Below are 23,113 nucleotides of genomic sequence, written 5' to 3'. Positions count from 1 at the left end.
AATTAGAACACTCCCTAACACCATAGACAAAAACTCAAAATGGATTAAAGACCTAAATGTAAGGCCAGACACCATCAAACTCTTAGAGGAAAACATAGGCAGAACACTCTATGACATAAATCACAGCAAGATCCTTTTTGACCCACCTCCTAGAGAAATGGAAATAAAAACAAAAATAAATAAATGGGACCTAATGAAACTTAAAAGCTTTTGCACAGCAAAGGAAACCATAAACAAGACGAAAAGACAACCCTCAGAATGGGAGAAAATATTTGCAAATGAAGCAACTGACAAAGGATTAATCTCCAAAACATACAAGCAACTCATGCAGCTCAATATAAAAAAAAAACAAACAACCCAATCCAAAACTGGGCAGAAAACCTAAATAGACATTTCTCCAAAGAAGATATACAGATTGCCAACAAACACGTGAAAGAATGCTCAACATCATTAATCATTAGAGAAATGCAAATCAAAACTACAATGAGATATCATCTCACACCGGTCAGAATAGCCATCATCAAAAAAATCGACAAACAATAAATGCTGGAGAGGGTGTGGAGAAAAGGGAACCCTCTTGCACTGTTGGTGGGAATGTAAATTGATACAGCCACTATGGAGAACCGTATGGAGGTTCCTTTAAAAACTAAAAATAGAACTACCATACGACCCAGCAATCCAACTACTGGGCATATACCCTGAGAAAACCATAACTCAAAAAGAGTCATGTACCACAATGTTCATTGCAGCTCTATTTACAGTAGCCAGGACATGGAAGCAACCTAAGTGTCCATCGAGAGATGAATGGATAAAGAAGATGTGGCACATATATACAATGGAGTGTTACTCAGCCATAAAAAGGAATGAAACTGAGTTATCTGTAGTGAGGTGGATGGACCTAGAGACTGTCATACAGAGTGAAGTAAGTCAGAAAGAGAAAAACAAGTACCGTATGCTAACACATATATATGGAATCTAAAAAAAAAAAAAGAAAATGGTCAGAAGAACCTAGGGGCCAGACGGGAATAAAGATGCAGACCTACTAGAGAATGGACTTGAGGATAAGGGGAGGGGGATGGGTAAGCTGGGACAATGTGAGAGAGTGGCATGGACATATATGCACTACCAAACATAAAATAGATAGCTAGTGGGAAGCAGCTGCATAGCACAGAGAGATCAGCTCAGTGCTTTGTGACCTCCTAGAGGGGTGGGATAGGGAGGGTGGGAGGGAGGGAGACGCAAGAGGGAAGAGATATGGGGACATATGTATATGTATATGTATAACTGATTCACTTTGTTATAAAGCAGAAACTGACACACCATTGTAAAGCAATTATACTCTAATAAAGATGTTTAAAAAAAAAAAGTGAATGGCTAAAATTAAAATAACCAGAAGTATCAAAACAGCCTTTGAGTAGTGTTTTTTTTTTTAACATTTTATCTTTTTAATATAAAATAAACTTGCCTGGAAAGCAGATCGTTAAACACATCTGGTAGTAATTTAAATTGTGTGATATGTTTAGTGAGGATTTTTCCAATCAATTAAATTTATAGTATCTCTGCTTATCTCAGTATAGGCCATGCAAGTTCCCTGCCAATTACATTTTCCTTTTTTGGGAGGCACCTGAGACCCATCTTACGCTAACTCCTCTGTACCTTATTATCCTGCTGTCCTATCCATAGTTTTTTTGGCCACTGATGGGTACTTTCCCATCCACACGTTTGCCAGTGGCTTATGAAGTTGTCCAGCTTGAGAGTTCTATCCAACAGGGGTGTCCTATATTGGGTAGTGATGAAATTAAACTTTTGGGGGAATTGAATGTATCATACAGAGAGAGTCTGCAGAAAATCATGTGGTATAGAAATGGGGAGATACACAGAGGAAGTCAGCGGAAGCCATGAGGAAAGAGGAGGAGAGCAGAGATAGGTTAGGCAATAAGATGTACAAAGAGGAAGCAGATAGATACAGAAGGAGAGATGAGGTTATTAAGTCAAAAGACGGTCTAGAGTTGTTCTTAAGTCACTAGTATATCCTGGAGAGCAATAAATGGTCTTCTAATTCTCTTTGTGCTCTATGAAAGTGGTTTTATCTCCTTTCTTAACTTTCTGTGTATCCTGTTATAAGCTCTATCACTTGAAACCCAAATGCCTGTTTATTCCTTGCAAACTGAATGATCCTAACACCCTCATTTCCAGCATTAATTTAACAAACCATGTGTGTGAATTTAATTCCCATGTGGGACAAGTTAGCTTTGCCAAGCTCTGTGATCATCCTCTCACGCACACAATGACTAGGAAACACATCAGTTGTTATAAGAACAGTTCCATAGTGTGTAAGAACTAGGGCACACCTGTCTTCAGTGTTGATAAAATAAATCAAAGCTGAAGACTAGGGACTTCCCTGGTGGCGCAGTGGTTAAGAATGTGCCTGCCAATGCAGGGAACACGGGTTCGATCCCCGGTCTGGGGAGATCCCACATGCCGCGGAGCAACTAAGCCTGTGCACCACAACTACTGAACCTGCGTTCTAGAGCCCGCAAGCCACAACTACTGAAGCGTGCACTCCTAGAACCCGTGCTCCGGAACAAGAGAAGCCACCGCGATGAGAAGCCCGCGCACTGCAACGAAGAGTAGCCCCTGCTCGCCGCAACTAGAAAAAGCCCACGCGCAGCAACAAAGACCCAATGACACCAAAAAAAAAAAAAGCTGAAGACTAAAGATGGTGAAACAGTAGTGATTTTTTAACATGAAAAACTACACTTTCTCCCCTTTTACATATAAATTACTAGAGAAAAGTAAGTAATAAATACATACATGATAGAACCATACAGTTTAATTCTTTTTACCATTTACCAGGTAAATCTCATATAATTTATTTTCCTAACCCTACCAGAATCATGTGGAGTTGGGAGGGGTAGGGATGGATAGTTTCTCAAAAGGATGCAAGTGCTGTTACCATAATACAGAGGAAAGATATGCCAGCAGACAAAAATAATAGATAACCCTTAAACGACTCAGTTGGAAAAAAAGCAAAATATGCTTGACAAAAATATTACATTCCACTAAAATCTGTAAAGACCATATAGCAATGTGGAAAATGGTTGTAAAACAGTGTTAAGTAAAAAAGGCAAAGTATTAAAATAAAGGTATGATGTGGTTGAAGCTTTGGAATATGGGAAAATTAATAACCTTTTTGCATTGTGGTGGTAGAATAATGGATTATTACATAAAATCATTAGTATATTTGTAAAAATATTTGAGAGTAAACAAAATGCATTCATTAAAAAAGAAAGACACCTCATTCTGCATTTAGTAGAGAATTCCTTTTCTTTCTTTACATGAGAATTTGCTTTCCAAGTAACTGTGTATGGGCACTGGGAGCTGATTATGAGATTTGCAGGTCTTTCCTCCTGGCTTTACTGCTCTTCCCCCAGGTTGAAGAGCTTGGTGACCATTTGCAGCTCTGTTGCTGTTGCTGCAGAAACACCACCACTGTGACATGACTGCTGCCACATGACACCACTCCCCACTGCCATCAATATCTGAGTACCTCAGGTAGTTTGCAGGGAGGTCCCACCTCAGCCAGAGCTAAAGTCCAATGATCCATTCAAGATGCTGTTTGCCACAGTTATAAACCTGGGTGGATCCTCAGAATGTAGGGAAGGCCATTTCTCTCCTCAGTGCTATGCACAGTCCAGGGCAGACTGGGATAGAAACATGTGATGACAACAACAACAAAATACAACTGCTTGGATCCCAGTGTTTGAGCTCCATTGACCTTCTGTGTCAACTCTCATCCACATGCAACCATTTACCCTGTGGCACATAACTACCTTCCATTCTCTCAGAGGAAATAATAAACCATTGTACACCCTTGTGGACATAAAGATGACAAGCCATATGAAATAATTGTGATTATAATGAAATTTGTGGATGAGAAAAATTTGGAGTAGGGGTTGTTCGTGCCAAGCTTTCCACACTAAGCATGTGTTATTTTGTAATTGTGTGGATGGGGAGGTTACATTATATTACTTATAAGGACTATTGAGGAACTAGCAAATTGGAAAGAGGCAGGTATGGTTGGTATAAAAATAGCCCCAATTACAGTAATACATGGAAACTAACTATCCTCTATGGCTGATCCTCTACCCAACAGCTCAATATTCTCAAATATGTTTAAGCTTGTTTCATTTTATCATGCCAGCACTTCTACATTTTCCATCTTTCTGACTTGGTATTTGCATAGATTTACATATCATCCCAGGTCATGTGGTCCCCTGTTCAAGTATTTAGTTCATCTAACTACTACTCTTTCAGCTTAAATACCAGGTAGGGTAATCAACTGTCCCAATTTGTCTGAGACTAAGGGAATTTTTGAGATGTGTGGCTTTTAGTGCCAAAGGCAGGACAGTCCTGAGCAAACCAGGATGAGTTATCACCTAATCCCAGGTCTGCTGTAAAGACTTTACCAACTTTATTCCAATGCACAAAAGTTTGCCTTCAAGGAATTCTTTTTGCACTTAAGGTTAATATACACCCAGCGTTCTAAGCAGTTTATTTAACATACATTCTCTCTTTATTAGGGGATAGTTTTCAAGTTTCTTGAGGGTAGGAGCCACATCTCTTTAATTTTTATATTTACTAGTACTTAACAGAGTGCTAGTGTTTAATAAATCAATGTAAGAATTTTAAAATGTTACTTAACATTGCTTCAAGCATTACACAATTTTTCTTCTTTAGTTTCATTAAGTGATTAAATTTAATGGTTATGAATGTGGGTTTTATTTTAGGACATCTTGCGTTCAGTTTCCCACCAAGTCAACTACTGATTATGTGAGCACGGGCAAGTTAATTAGCCTCTCTGAGCCACAACTTTTTAAATCTGTAAAATGGGGATAAAAATAGTACCCACCTCCCAGGGATATTGTAAGGCTTAAGCAAAATACTGTCTAAGTGTGTAATGTTTTGTCTAGCACATAGCACACAACTAGTTATTATGTGGTAGCTGTTAATAAGTGATTACACATCAATTCCCTGTATTCTTCCCTGCATTGTTTCTTTCAGAGAGTTTATGTCATCCCAGGCAAAAGCAGTTATTAAACCTACTGAAGATTATTTGCAGCCTCAGTTTGGCCCCAACAGACTTTTACATTCAGCGGCAGCATCAGAAGGGTCAGGTCTTCAAGATTGCTCCACACATCAAACAGCATCAGATCATAGCCATGATGAAATATCAGACCCAGATAGCTACAAATCAAACAGTAAAAACAATTCTTTTTTTATATCAGCATCCAAGAGAAACAGACCTGTCAGTGCTCCAGTGGGTCAATTGAGGTAATCAAAGCTGTTCTCTGTTCTTTTTAACTGACTGTTGAAGCTTTTTCCTTTGAGCAGAATTTATAATGACTCAGTTGACTATTTCAAACATTAAAATGTAACACATCTCTAGGGTTTTGTTTCTGCTTTTGTTTTGTTTACTTTTTTCTTTGAAAGCACCTGAGTAGAATGTTGCTAATTACACTTGGGGAAAACATGAGCTACACTTGAACGTGGTTAATGCGCAACTCTGAAAGGAATATTTGAAGCAGAATCAGGCTAAGACCATGAAATACCTTGGTTTACCAGATATTTGTGTAAAAGTAGAAATGCATACTTTTGATATTTAACCAATATTTGAAATAAAATCAAATTGAAATGAACTTATAAAACCATTTTGTGTATGTTTTCACATCAAGATTGTTATCATAAACTGTTAAGAGTTTATGGATAGAAGAAAATGTTGATAAAAATAAAAATTAAACTAAGAAACTGATATTCACATTATTTTCATATGTTCAAATAGGTGGATATATCGTGGTTTTAATTTATCTCACATTTTTACCTTAAAATGTTTACTTTGCTGCTGTGGCATTAGGAGTTACCAGGGTTAGCTAGAGAACTCTTAAGTAAAAAGTATGACATGTTAGTCATTTACATGTACTTTTGCTGAGAAAAATAATATGGATTGAAACTGGTTTTGACTGAAAACAAAACTTAGAAATCTTCTCTTACTGCCCCCAAGCAATTTGAAATGAAAGCAATAAAATTGACTTCAGAATGAAAAGTTTAGTATGATGTATTTGAATTTCAAATCTTTTAAAAAAAATCGAAGAACTTTGATAAACATGAAAACTTAAGGGAAAATCTTAGCCATTTACTATTTCATGATGTTAAGACCATATTACTATTTTTTTTGCTTTCTGTTAGAATATAGCATATATATATGTATAATTTTTTAAAATGAGTGTTGTGATGTTTTATAGTAAAATGATTTAAATGTTTTATTCTGAGATATGTGTTTTACATGAACAGTTTTGGCAAACATCATGTATTAAATTTTTTTAAATATTTAAGTATATATGGACAATCTTATCCTATAAAAAGTTTTTTTTTTTTTTTGAGGAATATTTAGGAACAATCGTTAGTGCTTATATCTGTAGAAAATACCCAGGATAATATTTACTTAAATATTTTTACTAATTAACGTGCACAAATTGTTGTGTGTTTTTTTCTTCAGAGTTGCAGAGTTCTCTTCTTTAAAATTTAAGTTGGACCAGGATTGGCATAGATTGTCTCAAAGATACAAACTTCAACCCAGAGTGATTAGAGTAACAGCTTACAAAAATGGATCTAGAACAGTTTTTGCCAAAGTTACTGTACCAACCATCACCTTGGTAACTGGTGTCCAAAAGTTTTCAGTGCTTTATTTCTTCCCTTATTCTCTTTATCTATGAAAAGTGAGAAAGACGACATTTATTGTTTAAAATTGTCTGTATCTGTAAATTGCTTATATGTATATACATAGACCTCACAGGCATTTCATTCCTTTTTTTATCAATATATAAGTAGTATATTTAATTAAACAGATACAGTGGCTTTATATCTCTGTAACATTGTTAAAATGATGGAATGTTCAAGGACTAGAATTTGAGAATCAAATATTCTCAGTGTTGTGATTAACCTATTTGTATATTTTCAACTGCTACAAAATAACCATATTGGCGGAGTTATTGAGTTACTTAACTTGGCAAGTGGCTCAGTGGGTTTCTATTTGATCATTGCGTCTTTTGTTTAGCGGAAATGTATTACTTTCTTTGTTGTCAATCCCTTTCTCTTACCTCTTGCTTTCTGTTAGTTGCTGGAGGAGTGCACGGAAAAGCTGAATCTGAACATGGCTGCACGACGAGTATTCTTGGCAGACGGCACTGAAGCCCTCGAACCCGAAGACATACCCTGTGAAGCCGATGTTTATGTTTCAACGGGAGAGCCCTTTTTAGATCCATTCAAAAAAATTAAAGGTAAAAAAAAAAAAAAAAAAAAAAAACACCCTACCTCCCCCCACAGTAAATTGCTTAAGGGGTGCAATTAAAAAATGATTTTCATTCTGTCTTTTTTGCATGGTTTAACAAAACTAATGTTTACGCATTTACAGCTCAGTAAGAGGATAATGTGCTTAATGAAAGAAAAATCCACTGACAGCCACGTTTATTGCCCTTCATTAGCATTGGTGCTTAATTTAATATAGATCTGAATAGACATTAGGGAGCCTGCAGGAGGTTAAATGGTGAAAATATAATAAATTAAATCAGAGATTATTGAATTTACTGTTTAGTTTCTGTGACACTCAACAGACATAATTCATTAGACTTATTCTCTCAGAAAATAGTTCAAAGTTTCAAGTATCATTTATTCATTTACACTCTTGGTCTTTTTTCAGATGGCATTAACATAATTTTGAAAATGTGGCCAGTAATGAACATATAATTCTTATATACATGTGATTTTCCAAATAAAATTTTTCATAAGATAAATGCTACAGCTTGACTTTTAACCTTGAAATGTATATATATATATATATTTTACATTTACAAAATATGAATATGTATATTTTAGACACACTTGTAGGTAAGGTCTTTTTTAAAAGTCCATTGTTTCTAACATTTCAGAAATGTGGAGATTTTCTAAAATAAAAAAAAACAATTTTTTTTCAGTGGGAAAGAATCTGTTTTAAGAGAGAAATAAAAGTACCACTGTCTAAGAATATTCTTCTAAGCATGTCATACCCAGGGTCTGTTATCAAGTGCTGTATATGGTAATCACATTTAAATGACATAAGAACTTTTCCATACAAATACAGTGTATCTAACTGCTGTATTCCCCTCTGCTTTTTATACCTTATTAGAAGTATTTTTTTTTCCTGCAACTGCTGTAAAGCCAGTGAACCAAAGGCAAGTCTAGGCAGTAATTGCATAAGTAGAAGAAAAGTAATTCTGAAGTTCATTACAGATGAAGTGATGAAAATTCTTCTTCTATTAATGTTATTATATAAAATGATACTAGGATTTCTATCTCTTTAAGAATACTTGATCATTAGGAAATAACTTCTTGAATTCATTAGAAAGTTCAAGGTAATTTGGTCCTTGTAAAGAAACTTGTTGCTACAATACTCAGTGAAAATTACCTATGCAGTAGTGTAGACCCATATATTTTCCAAATTTCGCTTTAACTTTAAAATATGGCTGCCTTTATTTTGTATTCATTGAATCATCTGCTTGTATAAAAGCATGAGTCTTTGTGGGTAAATGTTTCTGTGACTTTTTAATATTCAGATATATAGGTAATAAATGCTTCCTTAAGATCCTCATTTATTTTTATTAATCAGAAGTACTTGCCGTTCTTATGATTATGGTATTTTGCAAGAGATATATAAAAATTATTTATAGCTAAGCTTCTTAGAAGATCTGGACATGTATGCCTAAAATAACAATGTTACACACATGACTAAGCTTGGTGGATGATTTTTAAATGTACAAACTAATTTCCTCCTACTTTTTGTTTTCTCTTTTATCCTTTTAAAGCCAAGTCTAGAACAAAAAACTTCTCTGCTTTGTCTGCGTATCTTTGGCTGTGTTTCACTGTGACATGCACTGCTGTTCTTTTAGCACCAAAATGTTGGCACACACTCCTGAAAATTTCACACCATCTCTTGCTGGATCAGCAAGCTTAACCCACCAAAATCTGGTGTTGTGCAATGGTTTTTGACTGATAATCAATCTTTATGCTGCTCGACAGTTGTTGCTGGGACACGGAGTAGAGCAGGTGGCAGATGTGCCTCGTCTTTTGAGAAAAGAAATTATAGGTGAGCTTGGACACAGACTAGCATATCACATGTCCGTTAAAAAGACTTAAGTATAATGGGGAAAAAGCCACTTGTCTAAGTTAAGCTCATAGATAAGCCTATAAGCCTAAAAACTGATACTTGGTTTCTTTCAGAACAAGAATATAAACACCAATAATTTATTATATATATATTAAATAATAATTTATTTCATATATGTAATTTATCATATATATGTATATAATTTGAGAGGGGTGTGGGGAGATTTCATATATGTATACCACCTACACATTCACATATACTTTTTCAAATCAGGTTAAAATTACCTTTCTTGCATGAGTTTCATAGATAATCGATAATTTGCCAACTTGTTGTCATGAGTTTACCATAAAAATAAAACATGCATGAGTAGCTTTGAAAATGGTAGATAAATTTAGAGTAAGGAGGCATTCTCAGAAGTTGGAAAATTCTATTTTCTTAAGGTAAATAGGGGGAAAACACCTGGCAGAATTTGGTGTTACTGTTGTATCTTTCCAAATGAGCATGAATATTTTATGTACAACTAACCAACAAGCATTAGAGTCAGTAACTGGTCATTATTTTAATATACTGATTTTCATTCATTCAACAAACATTCATTGAGAGTCTACTATGTGCCAGGTACGAGGCCAGATCAGAGACAGATAAAAAAAAGGGACTCATAGTCTGATTTCTTTTTTTGTCATTATCCCTTCATCTCTGATTTTAAATTAAAAAAAAATTTTAAATCGAATGCTTTGGGCCCTCCAAAGGAAAATTTACTTTATTTCTGGCACAGGAAAGCCGAATAAATCTATGTATATTTTGGCAGTTATATTTCCATACTTCATTATTTTCTTATTCTTTAGAAGAATAGTGTAGATAGTGAAAATTGCCTTAGAACTATTTCCAGATTTACTAAGGTAGAAAGAGACCTGCAGAACATCTCTGATTTTTGAAATATTTTACCACCCCTTTTGAGCATCACTGTTGACAACCAGTGGCACTGGATTTAATAGAAAGCTGGAGAGCTATTCATCACATACCTCCAAACACAGAGCTTTCATATAGAGGTCAAGCCAAGGTCAAGACTGACATGAAGCATTCCCTGCTGAAATGCAATATTAGAATAATTCTTATATTTGAAGTTGAACACCTAAACAGAAAGATTAATTGTGTGTGGGAAGAACAGAAAGAATTTTTATGAAGACATTTGATGAAGATCAACTGTCTTATTAAGTCTTGTAATTCTGCCATTTGAAGATTCTGAAATTTATTAATGATTCCTCTAGAACTGTGAAGATGTAGTTAATGAGTTGTTTGAAAAGGCATTTTTAAAGTTTTCAGATTCATGGGCATACAGTTTAGGTTTTATTCACAGTTTCCTGGATCTTCTGCTTAATAGTGGCACAGTAAAAATTCTTGCATCAGATTCATGGGGTTTATAAGAGTTCAGCTCCTTTATAACTGCTAGGAGCTGTAGGCAATGCAAACCTAGCATAAGAAGTGGTTCATGCTCTGCAATAGCTTAAATGTCTTAAAAAAGATGAGGGAAAAAATCTGTTTGGGCCTAATTCATTAGGTCCAAGTTTCATTGTATGGAGTTCTGATTGTTTATTTTTATTTATTTATTTATTTTAGTTTTGTATTTTCATTCTTTCCTGTATATCCTATTCTACTATTTGGCTTTCAGTGTTATCATTTATAGTGATTCATTTCAGTCCTGAGTTTTGTTAACCAGAAGTGAAACTGAGTATTACAAATAGGATTTTACATCTTTTATATACTGTATTGTGAAGATGTAGGCGCAGAAAAAAAAAATCCATGAAAAGAGTTCTTGATACTACACCTAAGATCTAAATTTAAACCTAGAGATTTCTGCTAACTGCCATGTGATCTACAAAATGAAATAATTTGCTGTGACAGCTAGTGATTGACAAGAATATGTGTGAGCACATTTAAAATAGGCCATCTTTTCATGTAGAAGTAAATGTCAGTGAAATGATGGATTCTCATCATTTTAATTATTGATGATTTGGAAATATTTCAATTCCACGGCATACAAGACACATTCTAAATAGCAGCATAACACTTTTTCTCATATCTGCATCAGTAATGAAATGTTCTGTCATATTTTGTTTTTCAAAGAATGTATTAGTTTAATGAACCTGGATTCATGCATTATATTCTGTTCCATTATATGTCTCCTGAATTTGTCGATTTTTAAATGGTTGTGTTAAAAGCACAAGTTTCGAGAAGTGACCCACTACCCACATCACACTTGCTATTCTTGCTGCTGGATCTCAAGACAATGCTACAGTGCTGTCTACACTGATGGCTGCATTAGTCCTGCTAAAGTTAATACTGGGCTTTGTGATGCTCACCCATAGGGTGACCACTACTTAAGTTGGGCAGCTGCAGCAGGAGTTAGAGTGGGTGTTCCCAAATTCTCTATTATCATTTTGTTTGTATAGTATATGTATTAGGTGAGATTGTCAGTCCACCTCATCTCGCACTTAGCTGCATATACCAAAAGCAGGAAAGTGATATTACGCAGAGAAAAAAAGAAAAAAAACCAACTTCTGAGAGAGCACATGATTCTTTTATCTATTTCTACAAGTGAGGGTAAAACTATAGGCATATATTTTATATATTTCCCTATTTCAAAAGTTTTAAACCTATAAATGTGTACAGTATCCTTACTATATAAACAGATGTGGGTCTGAAGACATTGCAAGAGGTGGACCCCCCCCACCGCCACCGAAAAGAATCCTTAGCCAGTAGGAAAATTTAGAGAATGCATATGGCAGCATCTCATACTGTCAAAATAACAAATCATTGAGAAACATCTAAATTCTTGACATATTCATGAATTGTTGCATTGTATATATTGTATATATGCACACAGAGGCTACACTTGTTTAATGAAGCTGCCTGCAAACCTATAACTGTCCTGATAATTTGAATACTTTCTGCATGCCATGCACTCAGCATGTGCTTAAAGTGTATTATACTTTCTCCTTACAACCCCTGAGTTAGTGCTACAAGTCCGCAGTCTCTTATATGCAATTCTAAAATCCAAAATTGCAGATGACCAAACAATTTTTTTATAACTCATTTAATAGCAGGACCTTATTTGGTATAACCAATCGATTGTTTTGATGAAAAATAATTAATGTGTTTGATTATGGGTTGCTCTCCTAGACCTTGCTGGGCACATTACATAATATTTGATATATGTAACATATTAACATTTTTGAAATTCAAAAATGTCTACTTATGGAATCACATCTGACCTTAAGGGTTTTGGATATGGTCTTTCTGTCATAGCTGCAAAGAAATCTGATAAATTTTAATTCTCACTAGGATATTAACTCAGAAGGGTTATAAATGCTGTCTTTATCACCTGAGTTGATTGCTACATGGGTAAAAGTGGACAGAGAGAATATCTCCCTGACTAGAGCTGAGAGAGTGTGTGGAAGGCAATAAAAAAAAATATATGGTTCCGTCTAAGGAGACAGAGGAATAGTTAAAGAGAGACCATTCATTCATTCAGTCATTTCCTCAAGAAGTGTTTATTGAGTCCCTACAGTATGCCAGGATATGGTGTGAACAAGACAGAGGTCTCATGGAACTCTGGTTCTAATAAGGTGGAAGAAGCAATAGACATAAACATAGAGAGAACTAAATAAGTTATTTATTGACAGTGTTAAGTGTTATAAAGGCAGTAAAAAGAGTGGTATCACAAGAACAAATGATGTCATGGAAACAAAAGGAGGGAATTTAAAAACTGAACCAGGCATTTGCAGTAATCTTTTTAAATGAAATCTCTTAGGCAGTTGTCTACCTACCCTGCTTGCTACTTTACCTGAGAATTCATTTATATAGTCTATATGTACTCTTTCAGGGTTTTGCCTTCCAAACCATTCGTTTTTGAAGCTTTCAGACAGCTGTTAGGAGAGACATGAGAAATGCATTATTATTTAGTGGGAAGAACACTCGACTTGAAGTCAGATGGTATTGCAAGATTCTAGTCCCTGTTATATGACCTTGGGCAGATTGGTCTGCACGTCATTATCCTTACCTGTATAATAGAGGTAATAATATCTAGAAGGATTATTGGATAGTGTCTTATTTTTCTAAAAAAAAAAGATAAATTATTTGAAAATTAAATGTTTATAAATCCGTCGTCTAAATAGGACACAGAGAATAGCATTTCATAAACATAACTAAAGTTCCAAATGCTGTTAATATCCCAAGGCAGGGCTTCCCTGGTGGCGCAGTGGTTAAGAATCTGCCTGCCATTGCAGGGGACACGGGTTCGATCCCTGGTCCGGGAAGATCCCACATGCCGCGGAGCAACTAAGCCCGTGCACCACAACTACTGAGCCTGTGCTCTAGAGCCCGCGAGCCACAACTACTGAGCCCGTGTGCCACAACTACTGAGGCCCGCGCACCTAGAGCCCGTGCTCCGCAACAAGAGAAGCCACGGTAATGAGGAGCTCACGCACGGCAGTGAAGAGTAGCCCCCACTTGCTGCAACTGAATAAAGCCCGCATGCAGCAACGAAGACCCAACACAGCCATAAATAAATAAATAAATAAACAAATTTATTTATTTATTTTTTTAAAAAAAGATGCCTATCAAAGGAATATTTTCAATGAGCCCAGGCTCTTGCATCTTCCCATACATAGAAAAACACTAAAAAAAAAAAAAAAGATCCCAAGGCTATTAATCAGAACCTTGTGTCCACTGTTACCTTCCCAGAATAGCTGCCTGGGTTCAGGAAAACAACAACAACACAATAATTTGTCTCTACTTTTTTATCATTGCCAGGGAAGCAAACTACTCTATGAACCTGGGCAAGTCACTTAACCTCTCTAAGCCTCAGTTTCCTCATCCATAAATTGAGCCCAATAGTGTAACTATGAGGAGTAAATAAGACGATGTGTGTAAGAAGCCTGCTGTATATGTGTGTAAAACATTGTATTTGCACGTGCTCTTTATCTATTTTCCTTCTTTTGCTCCATCTCTTGCTCAACACGTTTCCATCGGTTTTGCGTACAGGAAAGTACCTGGTTTTACTACCAAAGGTATTTGCTAGGTCCGAGATCTTAAAATGCATACAACCAAATTAAAATCCCTACCGAGCACTTGTGTTACAGCATGATATGGGAATCTGAGTTAAAGCCTTGGAAGTCTCACTATATTATACTTTTTGCCTTGAGAATTTTTCTGGGGTGTAAGTCAAAATCAAGTCCTTTTAGTAAAGGAGCCCCAATTGGCCTTGCTCTGCTCAATTCCAAGAGTGGTATTTTAAAATATGTTTATGACCCAAGGCTAGCCTTAACTTTAAGCTGCCATAACTTATTTCAAGAAAGTTCATAGAAAAGTTCAGGGAAAGGGTGACAACATTTTGATTGGCACAATAGATGGGATGTTTGTAATTTTAATCAAATTTAAATTGAAGACATACTTCAAATGATATGTCAGACTAGTGTTACTGAGTTAAAATCTAATGACAACCACTGTCATTATTAGTTAAGTATAGCCATCATGCCTATAGCAATAAACGATGACACTTAAGAACATGTAGAAACAAAGAACGCAAGTATTTAGAGAAAAGGGAGTGACTAGAAACTCAGTTGAACACAGGAATGTGACCTGGATTTAGTCTATTTACCAAACATAGAAGCAATTGTATTTTGAGCAGATGATATAATTGAATATAGCAGTATGTTTTCTTACTGTCAGAGCATTTATGTTTTATAAACTCGTCCTGCACCCATGAAATGATGTGCTTGTTCATATTTAATGTCATTATCTATACTTACTTGACAGTCAGAGCATTCATGTATTTTCAAGTTTATTGCCCAACTACAAGAGAATGAATTTTTAAAAATAAGATTTTTAATAAGCTCATGGATTTGAAGTTGCAAGTTTGCTGCTTTTATTCTGGTGACAGAATAAGGCAGTATTCTCTTTGCCTGACACATGCAAAATGGAAAATTACAATGTGGGGAGCACCCAGATTTATTTAATTTCTTGGCAGGCATTGGCTTTTTTTGAAGTAGACTGAGAAAATGTGGTGATATTGTAGATAGACCTTCTAATGCTAGAACATGCTTTATTTTTTTCATGATTTGGTTATAAACAAAGCCAAGAAAATAAAATAGGATGTGGGTTCTTCAAAATAAAATATATCCTATGGTTGGGGCATAATATTCTCTGAGTGTTGCAAGAGAGTAAGTGTATGAACATGAACAGTCAGGGGGACTTGACTGGGATGTAGCCCTTTGGGGAAGTTTTTCCCAAGGTTATGACAGACCTTCACTAGAACTTCACTAGAGTGCAGGCCTCACCCCTATCCTCACCCAGTGGGCTCTTAACTTTCTAGAGAGAAACACTGGGGCGGGTCTGGTCATGATGCTTTGGAACCCACTAGGTGTGGCTAGCAAATTTAAAGGAGGGCATGAGATGATAAAGTGAGACTAGGACCCCATCTTTGACAGTTGTGTGTGTAGGGACAGAGAATTTGCTGAGAGAACTGTCAACAAGGGGGAGATTGAAGAACTCTCCAAATGGGAACTCCAAGGCTCCTGCTTTTGAGCTTCATGGATGGATTGGCATTGTATTTGGTCCTACTTTCTGCGGAAGCTCCCACTAGTAAGGATAAGCTCATTCTCAATGTACCCTTTTGTGATCATCAGATTCATAATGACTGGTGAAATAAACGTCTGTTTTCCCCTCTAAACCAAGTTCCTTAGGGCATAAACCATGGCTACCTTGTTCACCATCATTTTTTGGCACAGGGCCTGGCACTTAATTGTTGCTCAGTAAATGTTGTTTAGTGACTGAATGAACGACCAAATAGGTACCATGATGAACCATCCGTGGTGGGAGGGGAGGGTAAAGACCTCATTAGAGCAGCCTGCCTGGCCGCAAACAGTGAGTGGACATTTAGAAGGAGTATATTAAAAATCCCCTATCCCAAATTCATATGTAGATTTGTGAATGTTCCCGTTTGGCAGGGGGCCAGAGTAAGCCAGCCCAAGAATAATTACATGGCAGAGAGGCTAATGGTTATGCTAATGCTTGTCTGAGACGAGACAATGGTCCGAAGTGGAGTGCTGGGATAAATTATTCTCACAGGAACCTATAGATCTGTGATTTTCAGTCTTCTCACATCCTCTCAGGAATGCCCTTTTTTACCCATTCTCTACCCTCAATCTTTTTTTCTTTTGGTGGTTGGGGAGTGGGGGGAGGCTTTCTTCTTCATTTAACACTTCCCTTTGTATTTCTCATAGTACCTTGCATATAGTAGGTGCTTATTAACTATTATTGAAAGTAAGGAAGTAAGAAAGAGGAGACGGGGTGACCTTTGGGAAGGTTTCGGGCCACTGCTCCCTGTCGTGCACAGCTGAAGGACTGTGGAGCTGGGTGGGGGTGGAGAGGCTGTTTTCTTTTTTTTTCTTTTTTTTATAAATTTATTTATTTTATTTATTTTTGGCTGTGTTGGGTCTTTGTTGCTGCGCGCGGGGCTTTCTCTAGTTGCAGTGAGCGGAGGCTACTCTTCATTGCGGTGCACGGCCTTCTCTTTGTGGTGGCTTCTCTCGTTGTGGAGCAAGGGCTCTAGGCACGCGGGCTTCAGTAGTTGCAGCACGTGGGCTCAGTAGTTGTGGCTCGCGGGCTCTAGAGCACAGGCTCAGTAGTTGTGGTGCACGGTCTTAGTTGCTCTGCTGCATGTGGGATCTTCCCGGACCAGGGCTCAAACCCGTGTCGCCTGCATTGGCAGGCGGATTCTCAACCACTGCACCACCAGGGAGGCCCGAGGCTGTTTTCCAGTTCTTACAAAGGTACCAGATAGCCTCAGCCCTGAGAGGGATGTCAGGGTTTTGAGATGAGAAAGTTAACAAAAGACAGAGGTGTAGAAAGCATTTGTTAGCTATGGCTAGTATGTTTCCTGAGAAGTTCAAAGTGGGTTTAGATGGCAATACATTTCTTGCTTTAATACTCAGACTGGCTTCCTGTCCCCCATGCCCAACAGTCCCCTCACCGCTTGATTACTCCTTATTCCACCCACTCCCAGCCTTGCTTAACCCTCTTTCTCACCAGGGCTAAAACCCACTCAGGTCTTTGTTGAGCATCCTCAGGTGCTCCAAGCTGGTGTAAAAGAGTCAGATCCTGTTTTTCTTCTTGCCTCTGGATGTAATAATGCTTACCCTGGCTGTCAGCCCTCATCACCTTTCTTCATATGAAGGCATATGTCCCTAGAGCTGTGATTCACCTCGTGTTGCTAAATGTGAGGGTTCCCTGGTTCTCCAGTTGGTTCTTATATAGAAGGCCCGTGGTGCACACTTTGAGACATGCTGTTCTAGATCTGTACTCGTCCTCGCTTACCCCAATAGCTTTGTTCCATAGGAAAATGGATTTTGCCTTAATGTAAGGAAGATTTTTCCAGTAGTCCCTCCTGCCCAAAAGATTAGAATGGCTTGCTTTGGGGAATGTGGGACTTCTTAGAGTTGTGCAGAGGCTCTGATCTGTGTAGGCTACGTCCCGCCTTCCTTGCTCCCATCTCTGGCCTCTCTGTGTTCAGTTTCCTCCCAACAGTCCATCATATTGTTGCATAACTCTGGGTCTTCACCTCCATTGTTTCCTCTCCCTGGAGGATGCTTTCCCTCTTTTGCCAACTCCATGTATCCTTCAAGTCCTACCTCACGTCCTTCCCCTGGGGAGACTTTCTTGGCCACCACAGGCTGTGGCAGGTGCCCCTACTCCAGGCTCCCTCAATACCCTGTGACATCTCTGACTAAGCACCTGTCATACTGTGTGTTGTTTTCCTTTCTTGTTCTCCCAAAAGACCAAGAACTCTGAGGTCCTCCCTGTGCAGCGTCTCTAGCAGGCAATGTTTGGTAGGCACTCAGTGAATGTATGTTGAATGACTAATTGAGTAAATGAAATGGGTGGTTAGAATCAATCATTTTTAAAGTTTCATTGGTTTTACAGTTCTGAACCCGTGCAAAGTAATGCACTAAGCCTATGACTTTTTTGCTTCTTCTTACTTTGTCCTCCGTGATACATATTCTGGTTTCTGAGTAAATTCAAGGAGGGACATGGTAATGAAAATGCTAATTAATCATGAGTATAAAAATGTAATCTTTTTCCAATATACAGAGAAAATATAAGTCAATATCTACCTAATGGAAATATTACCTAATATCCACCTAATGAAATAATAGTCATACTCTGATCTGACGTGTTTGAAAAATATTTTCCAAATATTTATTGAGCATTTACTATGGGATTAAACATTATTTCAGGTGCTGGCTCTGCAGCAGGGAACAAATGCTTACATTGAAAATGTATGATCAACTTTTATTATTTTGTTAAACATCCAGCAAGCACACTATGTTTACAACATACCAGATACTGGAGGTACACAGATGAAAACACATTTCATACCCTTGAAATGTTCAAAGTCTGACAGAGACGCACATACAAAAACGGAAGAGTTCAATAAAATGAGGGACGCAAAGGTGAGGCTGTGAACCCTGAAGAGGGTAGATTAAAGGAGGTGGCACTGAGTTGAGAAGGAAGGAAGATAGCCCAGCAAAGAGGGAGGGGAAAAGTCATGATCAAAAGTTGGAATCGGAAAAGAGCATGGTGTGTGCCAGTAGCTTATTCGCAGCTCCCTGCACCTCTACAGAAGGGGATTGTCTCAAACTCCTTTACTGCAGTGGTTCTCAACTAGGGGAAATTTCAACTCCTGGGGAACATTTGGCAATTTCTGGCAACATTTTTTTGTTATCCCAACGGGGAAGGTGCTACTGGCATCTAGTGGGTAGAGGCCAGGGATGCTGCTAAACATTCCGCAACGCATAGTACAGCCCCCCCGCAACAAAGAACAAAGAAATGTCAACACTTGCTGAGGCTGAGAAACCTTATTTGACTGACAACAGACACAAAGATTTGTGAACTGAGTCACAGTCGTTTCCATAAGGACATGTTGAACAAAATATAGCCACTAAAGGCAGATGCTTTTTAAATGGGTGCTAAGGTGGGGTGATGGTGGAAAGTGGGAAAGCAAGAAGCATGGGAAATCCAGTTATTTTAAATTAGGGGAATTCTTTTATTACTTTTTAGGCACTTGAGGGTGTGCACGGTGTCACGGTTAAAAAAGCAGGCTCTGGAATCATTCAGCCTGGGTCTGGTCTCTGATTCTCTTAATCGATTTATTATACAGATCTAGTTGCTTAATTTCTCCAGGTCTCATTTTCCTCATCTGTGATATGAAGACTGTAATATTATCTGCTTCGTAGGGTTTTGAGGATAAGACCAGTTAGTGTATACAAAGTACTTAACACACTGCTTTCTATATGCTAATTTCTTGGTGAAAATCACAAGGAGGGTAATAATATCAGCAACATTTACTGTGTTTCGTATTTACACAAAGTGGTCTATCTGTAGAAATTTCTTTCATCCATAAAACGGGTAAGGGAATTACTATTATTGTTCCCATTTTTCAGATAAGAAAACTAAGACAAATGAGATTGACTGATTTCGCAAGGTTACAGAGTTAGTGAGAGGCAAAGTGAAGTTTCAGATCCCTGGAGTATGGCTTCAGAGCCCATGCTTTTAAGGCTTTGCTGCCTATCTAGTATATTATTAATATGTTTTAGTCATCATTAGTATTATTTTATTAGGCTGCTTTGCAGGTTGGTTTAAAAATCTTTATTTGTATAAAAAGTTTTATATATTTCCAATAGTCTTTCCATGTTTATCAACAAGGATCTGGAAAGTAGGAGTACCTTTAAAAACACCTATATATAATTTATGTTGTAAAGAATATTTTCAAATTTATTTGAAAATTTATTATGTGGTTTTCCTAGATCCACCTAGAGTTCTTTCAAAAAAACTATTTGGAACTTCAGAAATGCAATTTAAAAAAAAATTTAGGCTGCCTAATTTTTAAGTGGAGTAAAGTGTCCTTAGCTGTTTTTACGTAATAGAATTATGAATATATTCCTTTTATTGAAATGTTTTATTGGAATAAAAGACAGGTTTGTTCATTAATTCATTCAGCACTTATTGAGCACCTACTCCATGCCCCAGATAAGCAGTGCACGTTTAGCCAAGAAAGCATAAAGTGCTAGTGCAGTGGGGTCAGTTCAGTGGTAGCTGTCTTCACAAAGAGCAGAAAGCAGGGTGTCCAAGCTGGAAAAGACTTCCTAGAAGGGATGACCTCCAAAGGGAGACTTGAGGAAAATATAAGCATTTACCTTAAATGTACTCTGAGTTCATCCCAGTCTATTCCACTCCTTCTAGACCTTCATTTGCCAAGCCGTTCTCCTTGGCAAGTTTTCTTCTTTTCCTGAAAAAATTGTATCCATTGTGGTCATTAGTGAACATCAAGGTGGTAGAACAACCATATTTAAGTTCACACTGGGGAGAGGTAGGAAATAAAGATGGTAGGTACATACACATAGGCAATAAAGTTTATTTTGCATAATCGGTATGTTATGAAAAGTGACATAAAATTAAATTTGTATTAGTTGAACATTTAAATGCACAGGAAAGGTTAACATCTAGTAACTATACCATGTGCAGTGAATTTCTATATACCTTGGAGCAAGTAATGAGAAATACAGACTTGATTCCTACTTTCTAAGGGTTTAAATATGGAAGCAGAAATAGGATATACACTTATAAAACGTTTACATAATAATTCCAGATGGTTTACGCTCTTTCCCTAGCAGGTAGTACAGTGCCTGGCATGTGGTAAGCTCTCAAACACTTTTGAATGCATATATGGGTGGGTGTTACAGGCTGCAAATGCTCAAAGGATTCAAGCGATGACAGGTCATTTTAAGCTGGAGCACTGAAGGAAGGTCTTAAATTGGATCTTGAGAAGGACTTGAGTCTGAATAGGTGAAGGATGGACTTAAAGATGAACTTGGTGTATTCATGGAATAATCAACAGACAGCTTAGGTAGTGCTGTAAACTAGAGTAAGATAAAACCAGTAAGTTTGGATAGGGTCAGATTGTCAGTAAACTCTTCTGTTAGACGTGCGTTTAAGTGAAGGGACTGTGTCTGTTTCATAGTCCTTGCACAGGGTCTGGCACATAAGATGGGCTCAATAAGTATTTGTGGACTGCTTGACCGACCGACAGACAGACATACAGACAGACTGGCTGGCTGACTGACTCGTGGAAAACTTCAAAAGCTAACTCCCAGAACTTTTTCATCGGGCAATGACAAAATTGATGTTGTAGGGAAATTCAGCTGTAATTGGAGTATAGAATGTCAGATGTAATGGAGGAGGATCAAATACAATTAGGATGCCTCTTGCAGATGATCTCTCAGATGAGGTCGAGAGAGAAATGGGCCAGCGGGCCTGACTGGGAATGGAAAGGAAGGATGCTTTGAAGAGTTATTGTGAAGACGGCAGAGCTGAGAGTTAGGTCTCCCTTCTTTGACTCTGTCTGAGGTCAGGTTCCCTAGACGCAGAGCCTGAGATGGTGATTTTTGCGCAAGGGCCTTAGGGAACACTGTCAGGTGGAACCTGTGAAGGAGTGAGGGAGGTGGCACAGGGCAGAGGCAGAAGCTCGGCCAAGCCCTTTATTCGGCTGAAGTCTGGCCCCAGTCTGGAGTGGGAAACACACCGCTGCGCTGCCCCTCCCTGAGGCAAGGGGACTGGCTGTGTGTGCCCCCAGTCATTGGCTGTGGACTGTCCCCCTGAGGAGGAAGGAAGAGCTCATCACATCACAGGCATTTCCTGGCTACGGGGCTGGTTCCTTTCAGCAGACAGCAGGTCTCAGGAGAAGGGTCAGCTGTGAGGCGTTAATGGCCTGGAGTCACAGCAGCTGGAGTTTGGGCGCACGAGCCTGGTACAGAGAATCCAGGGGACACCCCCAGTGTTCCCTACACTCCGTTACAGCCTGATCTTCATAAGGTGCTCTGCTGAGAGCCTTCCAATGGCTTCCCATCACATCCAAGATAAACCCCAAACCCCTCATCCTGGTCTACACAATCTGGCCCCTTTCTACCTTTTGGCTTTATCCATACATATTCTCTCCCTGTCCAAACTTACTTTATTTTTCTTTCTCAAACCGGCCAAGCTCATTCGCAGCTCGGAGACTCAGTGCTTGATTTTCTCTCTGCCTGGAATGCTCCTTCCCTCAGGTTTTCATCACTAACATCTCATCATTCAGGCCTCTCTGCTCAGATGTCCCCTCTTCAGAGAGGCCTTCCACTGTTTGTCTCTCCCCAAGAGGCTGTGATCTGTACAAGCTATTCTGTCCTATTCACAGCTGTCACCCTGGTGCCTTGAGGAGTGGACACCCAATAAATATCATTGAATGAATAAGCAATTGTTTGCAGAGAAATGAATAGGAGACAAGGGTTCAAAATCTCCCTGAGATAGTGGAAAACCTTGAAAAAAGTGGAAACATTGACAGAAATAAGAAGTGTGAAGGGTGCATCAAGTTGTGCAAAAAAATGTGAAATTTTGTTTCAGACGTATTGAACTTGAAAAAATGGCAGAAAATGTATGATGGAGACAGAAGAGTGTAGTGATTTGGAGCACAGTTTCTAGAACTGACTTCATATCCCAGCACGATCACCTACAAGCTGTGAGATCTTGGGCAAGTTATTTAACTTCTCTGTGCCTCAATTTTCTCACCTGTAAATGAGGGTAATGGTATTACAATGGTAATATAGTCCTCTCATAGAGTTGTTGAGAGGACTAAATGAGTTAAAACCTGTAAATCATATAAAACAGCGTCTGGCTAATAGCATTATTTTTAGTGGAATTTCAGGAATTCTGCATATAGAAGAGATAGTCAAAGCCAGGGCTGTGACTAGGGAGAGACTAGTGCAGCACCTACAGGACAAGATTTAAGGAGGCACGCACTTTGAGGGCTGTGCACTTGCCCCA

General features: G+C 38.0%; 1 protein-coding gene across 3 annotated transcripts in view; it reads left to right on the top strand.

Moving 5' to 3' along the window:
- DCDC1 (doublecortin domain containing 1) overlaps positions 1-23,113 on the top strand; it is a 424,949-nt gene that overhangs the window by 38,960 nt on the left and 362,876 nt on the right. For all 3 annotated transcript variants that reach the window (XM_061201531.1, XM_061201532.1, XM_061201533.1), the window contains exons 3-5: positions 5,065-5,334; positions 6,557-6,713; positions 7,175-7,337. In XM_061201531.1, the coding sequence (XP_061057514.1) occupies positions 5,065-5,334; positions 6,557-6,713; positions 7,175-7,337 (590 nt within the window). The remainder of the gene's footprint in view (positions 1-5,064; positions 5,335-6,556; positions 6,714-7,174; positions 7,338-23,113) is intronic.

Source organism: Eubalaena glacialis, chromosome 10, assembly GCF_028564815.1.
Source record: "Eubalaena glacialis isolate mEubGla1 chromosome 10, mEubGla1.1.hap2.+ XY, whole genome shotgun sequence".
In the NCBI taxonomy this organism is placed as follows: domain Eukaryota; kingdom Metazoa; phylum Chordata; class Mammalia; order Artiodactyla; family Balaenidae; genus Eubalaena; species Eubalaena glacialis.
The sequence above is the reverse complement of the archived record's forward strand: the minus strand, read 5'-3'. Positions and strand labels throughout refer to the sequence as shown.